The sequence below is a fragment of the Andrographis paniculata genome, unplaced genomic scaffold, assembly GCF_009805555.1.
Source record: "Andrographis paniculata isolate CXL003 unplaced genomic scaffold, ASM980555v1 Contig37END, whole genome shotgun sequence".
Lineage (NCBI taxonomy): Eukaryota > Viridiplantae > Streptophyta > Magnoliopsida > Lamiales > Acanthaceae > Andrographis > Andrographis paniculata.
In genome coordinates this window covers 238088-259877 of record NW_026137570.1, presented here as the reverse complement: position 1 = coordinate 259877, position 21790 = coordinate 238088, and the positions used below count along the sequence as shown (strand labels likewise).

Sequence of the window (21790 nt, the reverse complement as noted above, 5' to 3'; positions counted from 1 at the left end):
TTAGTGGGTTGAAATGGAGTTAAAATTTAAAGAAAAATTTGAAGGAATTTTAGAGAAAATAAGGGAACGGGGTTGGAGATGACTTAAGAAGATGTTTATATGTTACATTATACTTTTTATTTCATCCAAATTTATGTTTATTTTTTTCAAAAAAAATAAAATAAAATTGATTATCGTATTAATATAATTTCATTTATTCTTTTAGTTAAAAAAACACACTACTTTATTTTTATTAAAATCTATGCTACTCAAATGGGCATAAAGTAATAGTATGCTGTCTCGTCTTGTGCTTCTAACTTAATCGAACTTTTCTCAGCCTCCATTCTATGCTTGGCCCTTGATGTTGGCCTTGTAAAAATTTAATAATATGTCTTTTTATTGATATTGTGAGAAATATTATGGTTTAATTAAGAGTAAGAACATGAAAATAATTTTATTGTACATATGTGAAAGAAGTCGTGCTCCAACCAATAAATTTACTTATAAGCAAGTATAACAATAAATCAACCATGTGTGAATTTAGTTACGTGAAGAGACAAGGGTCTTACCGAAGCTTTAACCATGAGGTGAGGTGCACGAAAAGACAAGTTTAAGACGGGACAGCCACGCACCTCTAATTGGCTGGCTTGCCTTGTTAATAAATTAAATAAAAGTAAAACGATGATCTGATCTTCAAGGATTTGGTTAACTAACACGCCGGCCGGCGTATGTATGCATCATCACGCACGCTGTTCCGCCAGACTGTACTTCTCGGGCAGCTGCCCCTACACCCTAGCGCCTGCCCCACATTCTCTCCTCTCTATATATAGTGCCTCGCATCACAATTCACAGCCTGTCTTGTCTGCCATTCACTCCTTTCTTCCGATATTTTCTGCTATACTTACTAGTATTTGATTAATTAATCTACTACTACACAACACTCCCAAGTTGCTGCAATGGCGGTGTCTCTGGCCAAATCTCTCATGTTTGCGGCGGCGGTCGTGGCGCTAGTCGGAGTCTCAGCGGCGCAGGAAGCGTCTGCGCCTGCACCGTCTCCGACGTCGTCCGCTGGAGGAGTGTCGCCGTCGATTGTGGTTGGGTGCGCCTCTGCTGTGGTTTCGTTCGTCTTGGGATCCGCACTCCGGATCTGATCTGCTGCTGCTGCTGCTACTCTCACAAGTAAGTAGTGGAGAATGTTGTAATGTGTATGGTATGGTATGCGTGTATAGTTTTGGATGGTGTTGTAGCGAGTAAAAGTATATTTGTGGGTGGCGAGCGGGCAGATCTGTTTGGTCTGTGATTCGATTTCATTTGATTTGAGTTCCTTGTGTTGTGACATTCTTTTATTTTCCTTTGTATGTATGTATGTATGTATGTATATGTAGCGCTGCTGAGAGATGGATGCATTTATTGTTATTATTATTATTATTATTTATTGACGTGCATTTAATTTAATTTAATTTAATTTAATTATAATGAATGGTGGTTATGTGCTCGCTCACTTGTTTTTTTTTGGCCATTTTTCATCAAGAAATTTTGCGTGCGAGTGAGTGAGAAGTGATGAATGTAATGCTGTTTCTCTCTCTCTTCTCAATTGGCAATTAAACATCACAAAAATGCATATCCGACTAGATCGTACTATTAAACATCCATATTTCCACTCACCAAATATCACAACTCTCTCAGACCACACAAACGACGACGGTGCAGATTTCTCATTTTCAATCTACAACCGCTGAAAAGCAAACCGACGGTTCAGATCTCTCCAAAATCCTTTCCTCTACACGGCGTTTATCCGGCTTAATAACAAACCGATGTCTTTCACGGCGTTAATGAATCTGACGACGCCGTTTGCTTACGGAATCTTATTAGTTATATGTCTGTAATGTTTAATTAATTCAACAAAAGGAGGCACCCCAACGTGGGTTAAGATCTGCTGTAATAACTTCAGCCCACATTATTCGGGTAATAGCTTCAGCCCAGCAGAGAGCATTCAATATTTTCCAGAACCTTCTAGGGCTTCCTCTCGACTTAAGGGACGGTGTAATGCAAGATGTATCATTTCTTTAAGGCGCATCTTCTAGAGCGCGACATATGATTTCGACCTCTCCGATCGCTGCAAATCAAGCCTTTCCTGCTGCACCTCCCCCTCTGAAATTCAAATTATTACTTGCCCGACGATCATCTGGTAATACCTATTGTTTTCAGTCCTCTCCATTTTAGACGTAATATGGTTGTATGTTGACTATTCCTTTCATGATAATTTGGTTACATTTAATTCTTCTTTTGTTGGAGTTGATGATGTATTTCGTAAGAATTTCGTTTATTGATAGTCGATGATTTTTAGAAACTGTCTGTGTATTATGTATATCTCCTCAAATTTGATCATGATATCGGTAGGTTTTTAAGTTCTTGTGAGGTGTTGCGATTCTCATGAAGAAGGCGGTTTCATAAGATTGAGGATTAAACGCTTTTTGTAATTTTTTTATTCGGCAAAAGTAACAACGGTTTGTTTTTACTTGTTTATTGTTGTATCCGTAAGTTGTATGAATCTGAATATGTGAAAAAAAATTGCAGTGTAAGATTCTAAGCAATTAGGCGATTTCAACCTAATTTTTCAGTTGATTGCTTGAAAGGTAGAAACCCTAGTCATGGTAATTGGATCGGTTTGATCCTGACAAAAGTGGCCGACGAGTTTCTGTGCATCATCACCGAGCTATGGAAATTTATCGCTCTTACCGTTGATAGCTTTTTTATGGGATTGAAACATTTGCTGCAGTAGATGGCAGACTTATTTAATTTGAGCCCTAAACATAATATAGCAGTTTATACACTGATAAATGCCAGACTCCACTCAAGTTTGAAGTGTTGATCTTGGTGCATTTGAATATTGCGCTATAAATTTTACAATATTAATTCTGATACATACAAATCATTATATTTGCTGCGTTCCTGTGTTTATTAAACAATATGTGAAGAATTTATTCTTCTGGTCCTTAATGAAATTGTTAGATGTTGTTATTTGTCTCAATGAGATATTAAAACTACCTGTTTTTGAGCTATTGGCTGTTCCTAGTCTCAAAGACTGCTTGTTTCTGTAAAATCTCAACTACAACGTTCTTCAATTGGATATTACTCTTTAAGTGTTATAATTTGTTTATTTCTTTCCCAGAGAGCTATGAACCAAACAAAATGCAAGGAGGCAGAGATCTATTCTTTCTGATAATGAGAAGATGAAGATGAACACGGGGAGGAGAATTAAGGTAATTCAAGAAAACATTGCAGATCTACTCAAGAGCCATCAATTGTGGATCCTGATGTTTTGGCTTTTGGAATGTTGATATAAATGTTGGTCCTAATGTTGGTTTAGACTGATGGGAGTGATAGACTTAATCTACCCTGTTGTAGAGAAAAAGAATTAGCATATGTCTCAAAGAAATGACAATAACCAGACACGCTCAACAAGGAGTCAGTCCCACTCACATGCTTCACTTTTCAAAGCTCTGTTGTTTCTTATCGTGGTGAAAATGGTGCCTGGCACATATCTTCTAGGAGCAAGTGGAATCTTTTTGCCTGAATTTTGTTGCTTCATTTATATTTTTAGTCACTGTTGAATCTGATTCTCATTCAAGTATGTTGTATAATCTAGTTGACTTTTGACGAGTGCAAAGAAGCTAATTAAGCTATCTGCCATGCAATTCAGAGAATTTCAAGAGGACTTCATGACAAGGTATTGTTTTTAACTCTTCTGCTACTGCTTGCTTATCGAGTATATCAATCTCTAATCTTGGATAGAGGATTGTTTAACCAGTGAGATAATGTATTTAGGGCATTCTGTTGCACTAGGAATCTTCTTGGATGGAGTGAAGAGCTTTCTATTCAAGATTCTATGGGTACAGTATCTTCTGTGTTTCTCTACCACTCTCTCCCCCTCCCCCTGTTTTTCTCACAGTGAAACACACCGGATATTAAACTCTGGTTCACCTTGTTTTTCTCCTGGTACAAGGGATAAGAATGCTGTTCTGATTTTAGAAGCATAAAGCATGTATGATCCTATCAATGCATTTGGTGGTGTGGTCTCTGCCAAATTAATTGTTTGTACTGTCTTGTTGATATTGAAAATAGGCAGTTTTTTGCATGTGATGCGACATTGAAATGTGGTTGCTTCTTGAATTCTTGATGCAACTTGTTCCAACTTTGCTTTATATATTCATTTTTAGAAGGTATTCATGGTTTAAGCATCTTCCTTAAATTAAATCAGCATGAGAAAGACATTTTAGTAAATGTGTGATGTAATACCTTCTGGTTATTCTGTTATTATTCTCAACCATTGTATTTGTATTCTTATCCATCTTGCATAGTAGTTCCTTGATGGTTTTAATGTTACTTCATTCAAAATTTCTTCCAGGGTCTGAACAGAAGGCAGTCAGCACAGGACCTAATAGAGGCGGCTGGGCACTCCCTCCTGTTGCTGCTGAAAGAGAAAAAAATGTTGGAAAGTATGGCCATTTCTGAAAAGAATGAAAACTGTATCATAATGATCGATTGAACAAGCTCCACACCACAGGTCTAAAAGGAAGCAGCTCTATCTGTCAAGCTGGTAAGCTTTAGGAACCTTCTATTTCTCTCTACATCCATGTTACATCTATGATCAAGTAGCTGCACGTGATGAGGCATTCAATGGCTAATAAGGAGAGGAGAGCAATATGCTTGTGGTGGTGTGTTTGAATGCTATGGACTGTACTGTATAGATATATGTATATAGGTCATAAATATGTACTGATTTTGGGTGATATAGTCTCTGAGATTGCCCTCCTATATAGTATCTTCAGCTAGTGGGCTTTGCTAGAAAGCCTTGTTTGGGAATATTTCTGCAATAGGCTGTTTTATTCCATTCCCTCTGAACTATCCAGGACAAATAATCTGGGAGGCGAGACATGATTATTTGCCTGTTGTGAGCCCAGAGTGCTTAAGGTAGAGTCGGCACTTATGGGTATGGGTGGCGCAGATACTTGGAGTGAAATAGGCCAATAAAGCTGTCTGCTCCGTTTGTGGGGTGGGGGGCTTGCATTGCATCCATGTCTTATTGTAAGCCCAAAGTGTTGTCTGCTCTTCCATTAGGCCCAGGTGGTTATAACGTCACCTGTAGGTTCGGGTCCAGAATTTTGTCCGCTTCTTGAAGACAATGAGAAAAGCTAGAAAATGCCGGTGTGGGCATATGTTGTGGTCACTGTACAGCCGACAGGCCCAACCCAATACATTCCGCGGCAGTCCAATAATATCGTTTGTTAAATGCCCCACCGGCACAATGTATTAAAATAGCCAATGGGACCAGTGAAATAGCGGTGCAGCCGAGCAAAATAATAGAGCAGAGGCCCAGATCCTTGACCGTTAATTGCCGCCGCACCCTGGAAAATTGACGGCACAGGCCCGGTACTATTGTCGGCATATTGGTGACAGGCCTAGAAAAATGCATAATTTTTGTCGGCTTAGTGCCAACATGTTCATAATTATGCCGGCTCATAGCTGACAGTCTCAGTCAATTGGCGGCGCAGACCAATTGGGCCAATAAATTGCAGCGCAGGCCCAAAACAAATTGCAGTGCAGTACAATTGGGCCAGCAAATGGCAGTACAGGCCCAAACAAATGACGGAGCAGGCCTAAGACATTGTCGTTGTATTGCCGACAGGTCCAAGAAATTACGGCGCAGATCAGAATAATGTCCGTGTATTTTGGACAGCCAAACGGATAAGTGTTGACAATCTAGGAACATGTCGAGCCTTGCCACTCTCTTGTCGGCTTAATGCCGACAGCCCAGAACTTTGTCGGCCCGCGCCCAACAAAATGTCAGACCAAGCCCACGGTGCAGGCCAATTGGGCCAGTAAATTGAAGTGCAGGCCCAAACAAAAGATAGTGTAGGCATGTATTGTCATTGAATTGCCGACAGGCCCAGTAAATTGACGGCGCTGATCAGAAAAATGTCTTTGTATTCCCGACAGCTAACGGATAAGTGCTGACAATCCACAGACATGTCGGCCCTTGCCAGTTTGTTGTCGACTAACGAGCCCAATCTTTAGATGCACAACAAAATGTCAGGCCAAGCCCATTGTGCTGTCGGCTCTTTGCTGACAGGCCCATAATGCTCTCGGCTGTGTCCAAACAGGTCCAGTAGAGTGTTCGTGTAGGCCCAGATATTTTACCTAGTTTTTGCAAGCTCATTATGCTTTCGGCCGAGGCCCATTTTCTTGGTCCAGCACTAGAATTCTCTCGGCCTATGCAATGCACTCCCAGCACACTGCGCTAGGCTCGATAGGCCATTCTTGCCCTCGGTCGAAGCCCACAATGATGAAGGAGACAGGTCCAGCTTTTGTAACAATTTAATTAAAGTAATAATTTATATTTACATAAAACCAATTCGTGCAAAGCAACTAATTTTATCATTTAAAATTTAGTGAATTATAATAGAGTTCTATAAACTAGTGAGTGCTAATTTAAATACTAATAAAATTTAGAGTGGCTGATCAGTAAAATAAGTTATAACCAGAAAAAGACGAAACGCAGAAAAAACATAGAGGCACACAATCCATCCATCCATGCGCATTTTCTCCACAAATAATGAACACGTCACACAATGCAATGAGCATCTGAAACTAAGGCCACATAAACCCCCCACAGCATATAAAATAAAATAAAAACACAATGTGGAACATGGGTGAGTCAGTGAGCGCTCCACAATGGTGGTGCTATGCAGCCAAGGAAATTATTCGCTTCTTCTAATTTGATCTTTTGTTCATATTTAAAAGGATAATGGGATCTTTATTATTTAAATGTTAAAAATAAAATATTCATTTATCAGCACCTACCTTGATTTGTGTACGTGGCAAGAATCCCACAAGTACTCTCTTAAAAGTTTCCTAAGCAACCGAACCATCAGAAACACCTAGCTCTAGCTACACAACACATAGGCATGTTAATCTTCACAAAAAGATAAGGAAAGCGAGATGTTAGAATAACTAGATAAAAAACAACAAACTGACAGATCAAATACAACAAAATTCAACTTTATAACGAAGCATTTGAGTCCAAACAACTCAAGATAGAAAGAAAGATCATAAATATGAAATAATGAATTTGAAAAACATGCCCAAAAATCAAAGCAAATAAATGTTGTTGGCATGAGTTTATAGTAGAGCTTCAATAAGACCCCAAATAACTTCATGTCCTCCAGGAGATTGTGGACCACATAAAGTCACTCCAACCCAGAGATTGGATAAAGGTGAAATATATATTATATATCTTTCAGTAGAAACCTAGTAAGATAGCATCATATTAAGATGCAATGCCAATTGCTATAGAATCCTAATATAGCCAATGATCGGTTAGCAGTCATGTATTCATGAAGTTAAATATTTGAACAACCACTGGAATACCTAACTACAGAATGCTCAGTTATTATCTGAGTATCAGGAACCGTGGCAGTGGCCTGCAGGAAATATGTGCAAGGTTGAGTGTAAGTGTGAGGAAAAGACCTACTCATGATGCATAGTGTCCCCAGTAGATGTTACATCACCAAAATCTACACCAACCCTTTCCCAGCCAGCCCAATAAAAAGAGATATCGCACTGGCAGAACTAGAGAATTTTAAAAGTTGAACATAAAAAATGTATATAGAAGAAGTATACTGTAAAATCAACAAAGAATGATCCAAAATATCATAAGTTCAAGTATGACATTACTACAATGCTCAAATGGCTTTAAAAGCAAACAAATGTTTCAATTGAACCAAGAGATAAAAGCCAAGATACGTAGTCAAATAGCAAACTCCAATGCACAAACAGGCATGCCTCTTCTAGAGTTCTATGGAAAGAGACCTTCAAACAAGTTGTAGCTTTGAATATAAAATATTAAAGGGTTTCAAAAATTCAACAGCAAGATGTTCATTAATCTTTGGTAAAGTAAAGCACATAGCAGCAAATAAAGATGAGGAAAAAAATTGCTCGTGAAAATCAACTAACTTAAGAAACATATTAATACCAAAATTTATGGCAGTGATATGTTGCAGCAATTTATATTCGCTAAATTATATACACATCCACATTTTGATTTAGTAACCAGAGCCCTATACTGAACAAAGCATATTTTTAGTTGAATTGGAAAGTAGTCCGGGCAAACATTCAAAACTCAAATGTGCAACTGAGAACCTGATGCAAGGCAAACTACAGTGGAATCTTTGGTTTCTTCTGAATTCCATAACTTCATTGCCTCAGAAGAAGTTCCAGCTACCACCAAAACCTTTACTAAATCCAAGGGGCCAGACTCAACAGGACTTGTGTGACTAATAGGATCAGAGGCTACTTCCTTTAGGCATATCCGTTGATGAAGAAAACAGTCACTGATGGTTTTACCCAAACTGAATTATCAGAACAGTTTATAAACTACAATATAGAAGAACAAATGCCAACAATACTATATAGATTACAAGGAGCGAAGCTTGTACAAATATATGGCTTAGATCAAATATCTATATATTATGGAGAGGACAAAAACATATGTATCCCAAATTATATCAATATTTCTATCATGCTATTTCACTGCTCGGAATGCGTAATAATTCATGAATCACGGATATTAACAAAACAACAATCTCAATTGAAAATGAGCTACGTATGTCACTAATTTAGGAACACCCACGTATCTTCATGATTCATGGAAACTCCATCACATCCGATGCACACACAACACATAAACACGTGAATTCAAAGATTTTACAACTTAAACCCTAAAATTCCATCAGAGGATACGCAATTTATACCCGCGCATCGCCATTCTCCCAAACCAAGGCCCAAATCATCGAACCGGAGTCAAGCCCCAACGGAAAATTGAATACCGAAACCAGAGGACAACCACACACAAGGACCGGACTACACAAACAACTGATTTCCAAAACAACAAAAAAAAGAAAAAGAAAAAGGAAACCCAGCGAGACAAACCGCAGTAAGAATTCGTCCTCTTCCTTTCTTCAGCCGGCTTCGTCTCCCACAGCGCAGATGATTCCGTGAACGATTCGCCGTCGATTTCTTCTTCTTCTTCAGCGGGCTTCTCGTGTTGCCTATAGAGATTTTTTGGTGAACGGTTCCAAAGAAGTTTGGAAAACGTGAGCATAGAATGTAACCAAGTTCTTTCTTTTTCACATTGCGCAACGGAACATTATATACGACTTACAAACCCGGCCCGAATAAACCGGTCTTCGTCGTGTCGGGTTAAAAAAAAACTGATCCTAGAGCAACTAATTTTTCGTAAATAAATTAAGCTACTTGTACCGTGACGTTAATTTCATAAATAAATAAACAATATATAGATCGCTTGGAAAATTGTCATTTTAATGACCTCTTCAACTGAACACACTACTAATTTTATTTTTATTACATATGATGATACTACATTGTTACTGTATTATACAGATAAATACATAACAAGTAGATAATGACACATAAAAAGGCGTGTGAAGTGTGGGGCATGTTGAAATGAAGAGATTTGATTCACATAAACAAAGCAAGCTAAGAAAGCAAGCAGTAAGTAAAGTTGTAGATGAATATGAATATCCATCACCATCACCATGATCAGGTCAGGCGGAGAAGCCTCTGTGGAGAGAGCTCCAGGAATTGGAAGGGAAGCTGGAGCAGACTTGGGCAGAAACCTCAGCCATCTGTTCTTTCGTCACACCGGCATTGCACATATTGGCCATCGATCGCATGTGTTTCATACCGTACTGGGATAGGGATCCGCAGTAGCTCTCGAAAGTTCTCACCTGCATAAATAAATTCAGTTCATGATATTACTTACATAGGGGTCGAGGAGCTTATCGATGTAATAGAAGAATTTACCAGAGACTTGAGGCAAGTCCAATCATCCACAATAGGCGCTTTGGCTGGTCGAACAGCTTTCAGCACTTCAGGGCCCTTGTCAATGCCAAATAGGAGTTTTCCGATGAGTGTAATACTACCATCAACATGTGTTCGGTGCGCTATAGCTTCGGCAAGCTGCTTCTGGGCGTTTGATTTCCTTGTAGAGCCTTCAGGGGCCTTACGAAACTACAATACCAGATCAAGCCATAACTCAAAATAAGCTTTTGGATAAATGTTCCAATAAAAGCAGTAGTTCATAGGAGGGTACTATCTGGAGCTATATTCTTGTTTAAAACTCGATGAAATGGAACAAACAAATGTATAATTTCAGATACCTTGTCCCAAAAATGTAAAAGCTCGGCATCACGCTGGTTAACAGCTTTTGAGGGTGATCCGAGATGCAGCATGTTGTCTTTTGCAAAAGTAAAATTGTCGTTTGCAGGATTTGTGCCTATATACGAGTAAAGATCCTCCATACTTAGTTGGAGATCACCGTATTGCATGACATGGGATCCATATGAGTTTCCACTGAAAGCAGTTCTCTGTCTGACCTGCAAATTCCAGCAATTCATTATGAAAGAGAAATAAAGACAAATATGAAAGTTTTGGCATGATTAGCAAATCCTGGATACATAGCCTGCTTCATCATCATAAACATTTGACGGCATGCATCGAAATATGCAAAGCAATTTGGTTTTTGAAAACTTAAATCAAGTAACTGGGTGGATAAATCAGGATAACACCTGCATTAACAGATTCTTACCAGATGATATTGTTGCCTCAAAGTTTCAGACCGAAGGTTGTGAATGTCACTGTTGATAATGGCATGTAGTGAGTAACATTCAATATAAATCAACAGAATATGCATTTGGAGAAAACAAATTCTACATAATACCACCCATTTTACATTCATATAGTTGTTAAAAAATTCAAGCTCAAGTATGGAACAATATATGCATATACCTGTCCTCCATCCAGGAAACACTGTATAGATCGCCTAAGCAGGTTTCATATTCATCAGGAGGACCAGGATTATCCCCAGGGCAATAGGTTCCCCAACTGTTTTCTTCGGCATTTGATGCAGTGGTTGCATATATATTCAAGCCCAGAGGAAGTAGGCCTTCAAAGATACTTCCTGATTCGCAAGCTTCAACATAAAATACCTAGAGATAATAAAGATAATTAGGCATGGCACAATTATTGCTAGAAAGATCAATAATGTTAATGTTAGGCAACCAACTGACAGACCAAGCTTTTATATGTCCCTGAAGCGTGTTTCTTTTTCAAAACTTCAATCAGATCATCGGCATACAGATAAGGATTGGTAGGCATACCTGAACAAATTTAATAGCACAACCAGTTAGGCTGAAAGCAAAAAACAAGACCTCATCATATGAAATAACATTGCAGAAAAAATATATTGTATTAATGGTTCTAGCAGAACGACCATAAATTTTCTCCACAGCAACAACGGCCAGAATCAACAGAATGTAGTTGCTACAGAAATTAGTGTTCTGACAGGTGATTACTCTTATCAGGAAGAAAAAAATCAGCTAAGATATTGCTTACAATTGGTTCAGCAATCTCTACTTACATTAAAATGCTATCAAATGGTGAAAGGTTGGAGTAATTTGTTTATTATGCAGTAATAGTATAGTTCACGAGCTAGAATCTAGAAGTTACAGAATACTAACCGAGCACCCCAGCACCACCATGATCAGAGTAAAATATGAATATATGATCATCTGGACCGCTGTTAACCACTTTTCCGCTGCCTCCTCTAACTGCAGTCTTGTTCCCAAGCAGAACCGCAAAAAAGTTGCTGACGGTAACATCATCTCCAACATAATCCTGTTTCATGAAGGTTCAGCATGTCAAAATTGAAAAAACAACTTCAAATCAAATGAACAAAATTGACTTGAGAATAAACCTTTGGGACTCCCTTGTAGACATCCTCGCCATGGGGACTATTTATGATCACACCAGGCCTTGGATTTTCTTCATTATAGGCAATGTCATCATACATGAAAACAACAATGTTTTCGTCTTTTAGACCACCTTTTTTTAGGATTTGGTACGCATGGCAAACATCAGCCTAAACAACAAGACATGTTAGTATCCATAACTGGATGAGTAACATTTAAATGAGAATTTGAAAATTTCTCATAATGAACCATTTTCATTTTTGGGAATAGCACGGTGGGGCAACTACATTGTAATGCTAGATAAACTATGCAAATTGAGATTAATTTTTGGTAGTACAAGGTTATGATTTAGATTAATCGGTATCAATACATTAAACAAGTACATACCACAACATCCAAGAATTATGTAAAAAGCAAAACCATTGTCAATGTCCACAACTTATTTACGTTATGAGCTGGTCCCGAATTCATACAATCATCAAAACATATGCAGTGGCAAAATTACTACAAATTTGAGGTATAGCATATGGGCCTCCTCACCCATTAAGTATGACTACATGTTGGAGATAGAGTGAGCTGATATTTTAGGGAAAAAAAAAACCAAAACCTCCTGGGTCCAGCCATTTAATCCATTATGTAAAGATTATATTGCCGTTATGAACACTATTCCTGCAGCATATAGGTTAGTTTGCATACATAAATCTTAATAACCACAAAAAATCAAGGCACAACATTTGAACATGAACTCTCCGAGATGGAAATAAGTTCAAAACTCAGGAAAATACACTAATTTATAAAGATGCAAATATTTTGGATATAAGCTAAAAGACAATCAAGCTCAAGTCGAGACACCTGGAGATAATTCCATCATCAACAGAAAATGACAGACAAAATTGCAAAAAAACAACAGCTAATTTACTTGAACAGAAAAAGGTAAAAACTCACTATCCTTGGACATGATATACTATAGAATTACAGTAAATAGAAAATACCGAACAAATAAACAGTTCAATATTTTGTTATGGTATGTATTAGTTTCTCAGGTTCTTATCTCTTTATAGTAAGAAAGACAAAATAGAAAGAAGGTAAGGCCAGAAACAATCAACTCTGGACTTTGAAAAAAAAAATTCATTGCCACGAGAAACTCTATGTACTGAATTCCATACAAGTAACACTAAAAAAACTTGACCTGGAACAAGAAAAGCGTTCTCCACAGAAAATTTCCTAATTCCTCGATGGACACAAAGACCAAGAGTAAAAATTCTAGATTGGATTTTATTTTTTTGCAATTGGATTGGCATAGTAATCACCTGGTGTCGATAATTCCAGTAACCAGTGGATCCAGCCAATAGGATAGCCCATCTCGTCCCCGAAAATCCGTTGACTGGTGTGTCGGTGAATCTGCGAGCTTCAGACGGAAGCTTAATGAAATCCTGGCCATCGGCGAAGGTGAAGATCGATAGTGCGAGGAGGAAGAACGCAGCAACTGCGTCGCGCGTAACCATCCTGTCGTCCCCAGCACAATACAATACACGATGTATCAGCAGGGTTTGATTGAATTTGACGACACCACTATCAATCTGTGTTGTATATATATATATAATATTGGGAATATCAATCATGTATGAATGAATTGCGTGAGAGTGAAGTCCCGGATAATCCCAGTTGGGCCTACCAAACCCACGGGTCTTCATCGGGTCGGGTCTAGGTAAGATCGAATCAGGTAAAAGGTTAGGGTCGGATCTTGGAGATTGCCATACCCGACCCATGCCATTGTAGGTGTGCCGTGTAAGCCGCCATTGCTGGAAGGGTTTGCGACTGAAAAGTCATCGTTCTCACCAAACTTGCATTAATTACTGTTCTCATTTCTTCAAATATCAAGGAATCCTCGAAAACCCTACTGCTTTCTTCTCCCAAAGAATAACGCTTTTGCTGCTCAGCTCACGAAGATCGCCTCCTCTCTTCGTTGATCATATTTCTTATTATTAACTTTGGAAGGGGTTTTGTTGGTTGATTACACTGCAAGATGGAGGCGGCAGCGGGATCGGGGATGCTTTCCCAAATCAATTGCAATCAGAACCCTAAGTTGTGAGCGCTTTATGCAATTATGATTACGATTTGTATAAGCAAAGATTGATGTATCAATCTGCTGTATGAATACTGAATTCCTGTCGTCCCCAGTATTTGGTGTTTTAGTGGGATTGTTTAGTGATTGATTTTCATCAACATTTGAAAATATACTTTTATGTGTGTTATATACATTGATGATCACGAACAATTTAGGATGATCCCGGCATTTGTATATCATTATGTAGTAGAATGAGTTGGAATTAGGCTTCGTTATGAACTTATAGATGAAGAATTTAACCTATATATCAATGAAGGCAGGTCTTTGATATTAACCTTCGTACTTTTGCAGGTTGCGTAGGGTACCTAAGTTTGCACCATCCTTTGTTAAATCCGAAATCACCGGGAAATCTAATTCAAATCAGAATGGGAATACTGGTGCTGGTAGGCTTTCGATCAGTCAATCAGCCTTCCAAAGGTACATGATTGGGCGGACTTTTTGCTCGGCTGGAGCATGCATGTTTCCTGTGGATGCTATCGATTCACATCCACAGACAAAAGAGGAGAAAATAGGCGTGATGCTTTTGAATCTTGGAGGGCCCGACACACTCCATGATGTTCAACCATTCTTGTACAACCTTTTTGCCGATCCGGTATGTTGTTGTGTATGCTTATCTAACTTGGTTTGATGGTTTGATGGCTCTTGATGTTGCTTAATGTAATGTTACAGGACATCATTCGCCTTCCGAGATTGTTCAAGTTCCTCCAGCGACCCTTAGCAAAGCTAATTTCAGTGCTTCGAGCTCCCAAGAGTAAGGAAGGTTATGCTGCCATTGGAGGTGGTTCCCCTCTACGTAAAATAACCGATGAACAGGTATATTATGCTGCAATTATTTCTTTAATGCTCAAAAGCTTGTCACGGTTTGAACTTGACTCGTTAATTAGCTTAGGCAAATATGAAAGTAAAATGTATTCTCGAGTAGCTTGGTTCACTTGACTAAATGAGGAGCTCAAATTTGTAATTTGAGGGCAAATGTATCATCTTGCCACATTCAAATGTATGATAGGAATTTTGATATGAACAGGAGTTGTTTTTGGAATTAACGACACTTTGGCATCTTATTGACTCAAATTTGGTTACTCTTTACAGGCAAATGCATTAAAATCAGCTCTCGAAACTAAGGAAGTCAATGCTAATGTCTACGTGGCAATGCGGTATTGGCACCCTTTCACTGAGGATGCAGTTCATCAGGTAGCTATCCGAGGCGAGCTGGATTTTGTTATTAAATTGTAATCATATATTTACTCTTCATTTCTTGATTATAGATTAAGAGAGAGAGAATCACAAGGCTAGTTGTCCTGCCACTCTACCCTCAATATTCTATCTCAACAACCGGATCAAGTCTTCGTGTTATTCAAGACATGTTTATGTAATCCCACTCTCATTCTGCATCCATCACTTGATTTCAACAATCGCAATATTCTAATTGAATTCAATTATCTTATCAGGCGCGACCCATACTTGTCCAGACTACCTGTGGCCATCATACAGTCATGGTATCAACGACAAGGTTATATCATGTCTATGGCCGACTTAATTGAAAAGGAGTTGCAAACTTTCCCAAACCCCGAAGAGGTAAGGATTCTTCATGAAATGTGTTGAGTTAATGTGTTGTAACTCCAAATAGTAGTAGCAAGATTAAATGATATGTTTTTGGGTTATAGGCGATGATATTCTTCAGCGCCCACGGGGTGCCAGTTAGTTACGTTGAGGAGGCAGGTGATCCATATAAGGATCAGATGGAAGAGTGTATTTTCTTGATAATGCAGGAACTTGAATCTAGAGGAATTAATAATGATCATACTTTGGCTTTTCAGGTTGGTTTTCCCAATTTGTGCTACTTAATTCTTTGCTACTGTATCTGCTTTGTTGCTGACTTCTTTATGGGCCACTGTTGATTGAAAACAGATCACTAAATTATTCTGATTTAATTTTTCAATCTTGCTCTAGAGTCGCGTAGGACCTGTGCAATGGTTAAAGCCGTACACTGATGAAGTCCTGGTGGAGCTCGGCCGACAGGGTGTGAAGTCTCTCCTCGCAGTTCCAGTGAGGTATGAGTTTGAAATTATGCTTTTTGTCTGTAATATAGCTGATTGGGTCAAATGAATTATAACCAGAGTTAAAACTAGTTGATGAAACTGATATATCTCCTGCGCTTGCAATGTTTGACATTCAGCTTTGTAAGCGAGCACATAGAAACACTTGAGGAGATCGACATGGAATACAAAGAACTGGCTATTGAATCCGGGATTGTCAATTGGGGGCGCGTCCCTGCTCTCAACTGCACACCATCGTTTATTGATGATCTTGCAGATGCAGTCACTGAAGCGCTGCCTAAGGCTACGGCACTATCAGCTACAACTACGCCTAGTGCTGCCTCGGAGGAAACTGAAACTGATACTGACATGCTCGGATATGTTGTCAAGATGCTGTTCGGTTCGCTCCTTGCTTTCATTTTGCTGTTGTCGCCTAAGGTGATCATGGCTTTCAGGAACTTCGTTGTGTAGGAAAACAGGCCAGGCCGAGGATCGTATGGTTTTTGTGGTGCGGAGAACTATACAAATAATAGGATGATGCTTCCTAACCTTACATATGGTGAAATTTACAGAATACTTTTGATGCATCTGGGCTTTTGATTACACTAGTCTTTCTACAGAGATATGTGACAATGTAAGAGGGGATTGATAATTTGGTGATTGCTTATTGCTTATTGCAGCCATCCTTTTTGTGCACCTGAGTTCTTGATTATATTTCAACTTCAAATACAGTAATGTTTTGCAATGTATGGCAACTAACTAACACTTAACGCCTGCTGAATGTAAAACCTTCTAAGTCAAGCAAACCCTGTCTGCAATTGTCACGATTAAAAGCAAACAAAAAATGACACAAGAATCCCCAAAGCAAAATGTTAAAAACCACCACATCCACAGTCACTAAGTTTAGACTCCAGATATTTGATAAGGCATAAAAAAAAAAAAAAAAAGAACTGATCATTGTCTGAACAGCAACAACAGTATATCATTTACCAGTCATGCTGACTAGCTGGGCGGTGATGCTTCGGCGGCAGCGGCACTGCCACCGGGTTGGGCAGGTTGAGTTTGGGTACTACCACCAGCAGAGCCATCAGCAGGGTAAGCCTGGGGCTGGGAATATCCACCGCCATAATAACTGTTATACTGCTGTTGTTGGCCATAACCAGCTTGAGTTGCTGGCGCTGCTCCATAAGGCTGCCCCCCATATCCCGGCTGCGATGTCATATAACCACTGCCTTGAGCAGCAGGGGCGGTTCCATAGCTACCCTGGGAAGATGGAGGAACTCCATAACCTGGTTGGGGTGGGTAACTGGGGTTGGGAGCAGGTTGACCAGCTGAATTGTATGACTGTCCGGATGCAGGTGGTTGAGTGGGTTCGCCCTGTGATCCATAGTTAGCAGTGTTGCCATCAGCTGGAGGGTTGGACACATTACCATAGGTAGAGTTGTATCCTTGGGACTGTTGGTCGTATCCGGAAGCAGGGTTTGATTGTGGTTGGCCATATCCAGATTGAGCAGTGTTATATCCCCCATATCCATCTTGGCCGTAGCCTTGACTGTAGGATGGTGGCTGCTGACCATAACCATATCCAGAACCATCTGATGGAGCACCAGAGCCCCCATGTTGTTGCGGTTGCATTTGCTGCTGCTGCTGCTGGTTGTAGTAGTCGTAGCCACCTCCCTGGGCACCCTGCTGATTTTGTGATTGGTCCCAGTTCGTAGGATAACCACCGGAGGTGGGTTGAGTAGGATAGCCAGAGTAAGGGGGTTGGTTCATGTTGTATTGGGGTGGCGGACCAGGGTAAGGACCAGACTGGGTATAACCATAACCAGGTTGCTGCATAGGAGGTGGCTGCCCCCAATTAGTTGGGGGTCGTGCTTGGTACCCTTGCTGATTATATCCTCCGGTCATTGAAGAAGGATTTCTCATCCGATTCTGCAAAAAATGCCATAACATAACAAACAAGAACATACAACATATATATGCACACATAAATGAGGGACAATGAAACACAAACATAATAATAGAGCATAGGCGAGAAACAAGTAAGCAGCAGAAAAAGAAATGTAGCATATACTATCAGGGCCGATTCAGATAAGCACAATATACATTGCACAATTGCATCAAGACAGAGAATAGTTGCCTACATACCGTTCAAGTTGATTCGTACTTACTGGGTACCTCCGGCAGAAGCCCATCTTCTTCCTATTCGAAGTGAATTGATGCAAAAGAAAATTGCAAAGACGAGACAACTATATCCATATATAAGCCGGATGGCTGGGGGCTAATAGGACAAAGGTATAATACTGAAGGCTCTAATATCCCAAGTCATGTTTTCAATCCAATCAAACAAACAGTTCACAACAGTATAATCCATTAGAGTAGATGAAAGGCTGTACACATATGTTGCTGTAATCAAACCATTTTGTCCCTAAGAGATGTTATATTTGTGGATTATATATTTAGTTCACATAAGGATAGGTTGAATAGAATTTGGACCCCCTAATAAAAAATTCATATTTAAAGTGATTAAACTTAAAAATAATAAAATGAGTTTTTACAATACTCAGAAGTAGCATGAATTGTTAAAAGTACCTCTGATAAAGAACAGTAAATGTGCAGGACAGAAGATGTAAAATAATGGACAGACAGAGACAGTGATGAAAAATCTTGGGACATTATTCAAGCAAATGCATACTTTGAATCTTTGTCTAATAGACTAATACATATACACCCATCACCATCCACACATAGGCTTTTGTATGCAACCTTCTCTAACATGGTAAACAATCTCTTTTTACTAAGGTCACTCTTCCTCTTCCCTTGTCATGCAAAACAAGGAGTTTTATTTGATAAAAAATCATTTTAAGCATATAAATTCAGTAATTTTAATCTGGTAAGCAATACTATCTTAACTCTAATAGTCCATAATATGAAATCTATTATTAAAAAGCTCCAACAAGAGACGGCAAGCTATACACGTCAACTAAGAAAAATAATAAAAATCCTGCTTAGTTACCTCAGTGTCAAGATTGTGGACAACCTGTCACACAAAAATATATTTGGGAGAAAAAAGAGGTAAAACATCTAAAAAGTCCTCCCCATGATCACCACATCATCAAGCTGATACATAATGAATCAAGCTACAGCAATAATGGATGGGGAAGAACACAAAAAACTACTACCGAATTGGACAAACACTAAAATATGACAATATAGTTAATCATTATTATGATGCATAGACAATTAACTTGATATCTAGAACCTACACTGCAACTAAAAAATATTATCCAAACCAGACATCACGGTGTTCTTCATCCCACAGAATAAGAACAGCAAAGGCTGGACTCCACCATCCAGGGATCTTTGATAGTAGTGGCAAAAGAAATCTGCAAGTCTCTATATATACAATGGCAAAAATAGGAAAGGCAGAGAGACATATGCAATACAAACAAAGTTTAATGGTGGAATCGCCAACAAAGTGATTGAGAAAGGAGACGAAAACCAAATAATTCAATTGAACTTATTACTTCCTGCATTTTATATCACATATATAATAGCTAGACTCTGCACTCTAGCAACTGCCCACAATACACCACAATAGTACAGGAAGCCATGAGTTGCAGAATGTTAGGATCAAGAGGAAGACTGAACCAGAATTTGAATTAATTAATTCGACTATTATCTGAGCTGAATAAAAATATGGAAAAACAGGTGCATTCACATCAGATAAATAAAACATTATAGATCAATTTTCTGGTGAAGAAAATAATCATACAAGAAGATATGCATGAGATCAAAAAAGCAAATCAAGCATACTGGAGGAGAAACAAAAAAATCTAAGATATAAAAACAAATACTCATATGCAACCATATAACAAACCTGGCTGATAACTTCTTCAACTAATTGTTTAGCAGCTTCAATCTGCTCACTGGTTCCATCAATTTGAACAGTCCTTTCTTTTGATGTATCACCAGGTGGCAAGTGCAGAGGAATAACCTGCAATATTTAATACAAATTACCAATCATGACTTAAAAAAAAAAAGGATAACAAGAAAATCTTCAGAAATCTACACCATATAATCAAGGAATATGCTTGTAACCTGAATGCGAGCTCCAGTCCTTGCTTGCATGTTTTTGATGGTTTCACCTCCCTTACCAATAACAAGGCCCACCTGAAAATGTCATAACTACATTAAATACTACATAGATGATGAATAAATATCAGCTAACCAAGAAGATTACAACTATTACCTTATTGTTTGGAACCTTCATCACAAACTGATCAGCTCCTGATGGCTGCCCAGTTGATCTCTGAGAGGCGATACCGGAATTACCAGCCTCAGCCTGTCAAATTGAACCAGAAAATAACAATTGGAAGAAATATTCCATCTACATAAATAAGAGATCTGATAATTCTAAAATGACAACCGCAATCAGAGGGGAATAGAAATCAATTTCATGTTAAGGTGCAAATTAAAAGGAAAAACAAAGAAACAAGATAGACCGTTACACAATACACAAGCAGGCACATAGGTTATTGTATTAAAATTATCTTAGTACCTCAGAAAGAACATCATCAATCAACTGTTCGGCCTTGGCTATTTGATCAGGTGTACCCGTGAGTTCAACACCTCTTGTAGTACAGTTAGGATCAGAGTCAATGTCTCTAGTAACCTGAATTTTAGCACCTGACTGATGCTGAAGATATTTGATGGTCTCCCCGCCTTTGCCAATAATAACTCCTACCCTGTTATTTGGTATCTCTATCTTCTTGCTCCCTCCATAACCAGCTGAAGCAACTGATGGTGGGCCACTCTGTTCCAAACTAAAAGGTTTTTGACCGCCTGCAAAGAACAGATAAATCAAAATTGGTTTCCCAGCCTCAATCAACTGAAGGCAGCCTATAGAATAGCTTTATACATACATCACCAGCAAATGCTTCATAGAGAACAGTTCTAAGGGTTCAGGTATGTGACAAAGAAAACTAAGAATTGATATGCACCGATAAAGAAGCATTCATATCTAACTTCGGCCAAGAAGTTTAGCAAATTAAGTATATAACCACATGAGTGGAAATCTCAAAGGAGCCAAGACCGAGATCAAACTTTAACCAATATCAAACACTCAAGGATGCAATATCACAAACGCGAACGAAATGGTGTAAGATAAACACCAAGAACATCTGTTTGCGCGCAAAAGAAAATACACCAGGGAAACGGCAGTTAACTAAGCACCAAACAAAGAAACCCCAAGGACCAACCCTTACCATAATCAGGCGAATCGAATCCCCCAACACCACCACCGGCTCCGTTCTCAACTCTGGCCCTTTTCGATGGATCGACGCTATTCAGAAGCCTCGCCGCGATCTCCTGCGCCTTCTGCTTGGCCTGCTCGATCTCGCTCATCGGAGGCGGAACGCTGTTGTACGCGGCAGCTGCGGAGTCAGGCGGCTGCGAGAAACCCGTCCCTCTGCGGACCACTGGAGACGGAGAATCCTCATACTTACGCTTCTGCGACTCCCCCGCGTAGTGAAATTCGTCCGCCATTAGAAGGATGGAACGAATCTGAGAATGAGAGCGTAGGGGCGTAAACCCTAGATTGCAAAAGAGATAAGAACCGACGATGCCTGTGATATGGCACCAATGCCGCGCAGAGTCGCTTTTTATAGTGGGGCACAACCCGTCGGGAAGACCACGCTAGATATTCAGCCTTTTACATTCTTCAATTAATTAATTAAAAAAAATGACAAACTTTAAAAAATAAAAAAAAAAAAATTCATTTATCTTGTATCGTTAATGTATGCTATTAGAGATTA

The 21790-nt window shown here is 39.1% G+C and overlaps 3 protein-coding genes and 1 long non-coding RNA gene across 5 annotated transcripts; 2 read left to right on the top strand and 2 right to left on the bottom strand.

Moving 5' to 3' along the window:
* The first annotated feature begins 1675 nt into the window (after window positions 1–1675).
* LOC127250070 (uncharacterized) lies at window positions 1676–5958 on the top strand. 2 transcript variants are annotated; one of them, XR_007838527.1, is made up of 6 exons: window positions 1678–2167; window positions 3152–3242; window positions 3388–3537; window positions 3629–3709; window positions 3808–3872; window positions 4388–5958. It is a non-coding gene; the product is annotated as an uncharacterized LOC127250070 (long non-coding RNA). The 2 variants fall into 2 exon arrangements; XR_007838526.1 differs by having other exon boundaries at window positions 1676–2167; window positions 3388–3709; window positions 4388–5957.
* A 3418-nt stretch (window positions 5959–9376) lies between these two features.
* Window positions 9377–13396, bottom strand: LOC127250063 (vacuolar-processing enzyme). The gene is made up of 9 exons (XM_051273212.1): window positions 13121–13396; window positions 11816–11980; window positions 11580–11736; window positions 11134–11219; window positions 10849–11048; window positions 10649–10697; window positions 10221–10436; window positions 9865–10071; window positions 9377–9788 (listed from the first exon to the last, which is right to left on the bottom strand). The coding sequence occupies exons 1-9, from the start codon at window positions 13313–13315 to the stop codon at window positions 9606–9608; spliced, it is 1458 nt and encodes a 485-aa protein (XP_051129169.1). The 5' UTR covers window positions 13316–13396; the 3' UTR covers window positions 9377–9605.
* A 204-nt stretch (window positions 13397–13600) lies between these two features.
* LOC127250064 (ferrochelatase-2, chloroplastic) lies at window positions 13601–16670 on the top strand. Its single transcript, XM_051273213.1, has 9 exons — window positions 13601–13898; window positions 14230–14530; window positions 14608–14751; window positions 15028–15129; window positions 15204–15307; window positions 15387–15513; window positions 15603–15755; window positions 15889–15989; window positions 16115–16670. Exons 1-9 carry the CDS (start codon window positions 13837–13839, stop codon window positions 16443–16445), a joined length of 1425 nt encoding a protein of 474 aa, XP_051129170.1. The 5' UTR covers window positions 13601–13836; the 3' UTR covers window positions 16446–16670.
* Window positions 16671–16751: 81 nt separating this feature from the next.
* On the bottom strand, window positions 16752–21623 carry LOC127250062 (uncharacterized). Its single transcript, XM_051273211.1, has 6 exons — window positions 21242–21623; window positions 20536–20819; window positions 20227–20319; window positions 20076–20147; window positions 19855–19971; window positions 16752–17906 (listed from the first exon to the last, which is right to left on the bottom strand). Exons 1-6 carry the CDS (start codon window positions 21519–21521, stop codon window positions 16977–16979), a joined length of 1776 nt encoding a protein of 591 aa, XP_051129168.1. The 5' UTR covers window positions 21522–21623; the 3' UTR covers window positions 16752–16976.
* Between the last annotated feature and the right edge of the window lie 167 nt (window positions 21624–21790).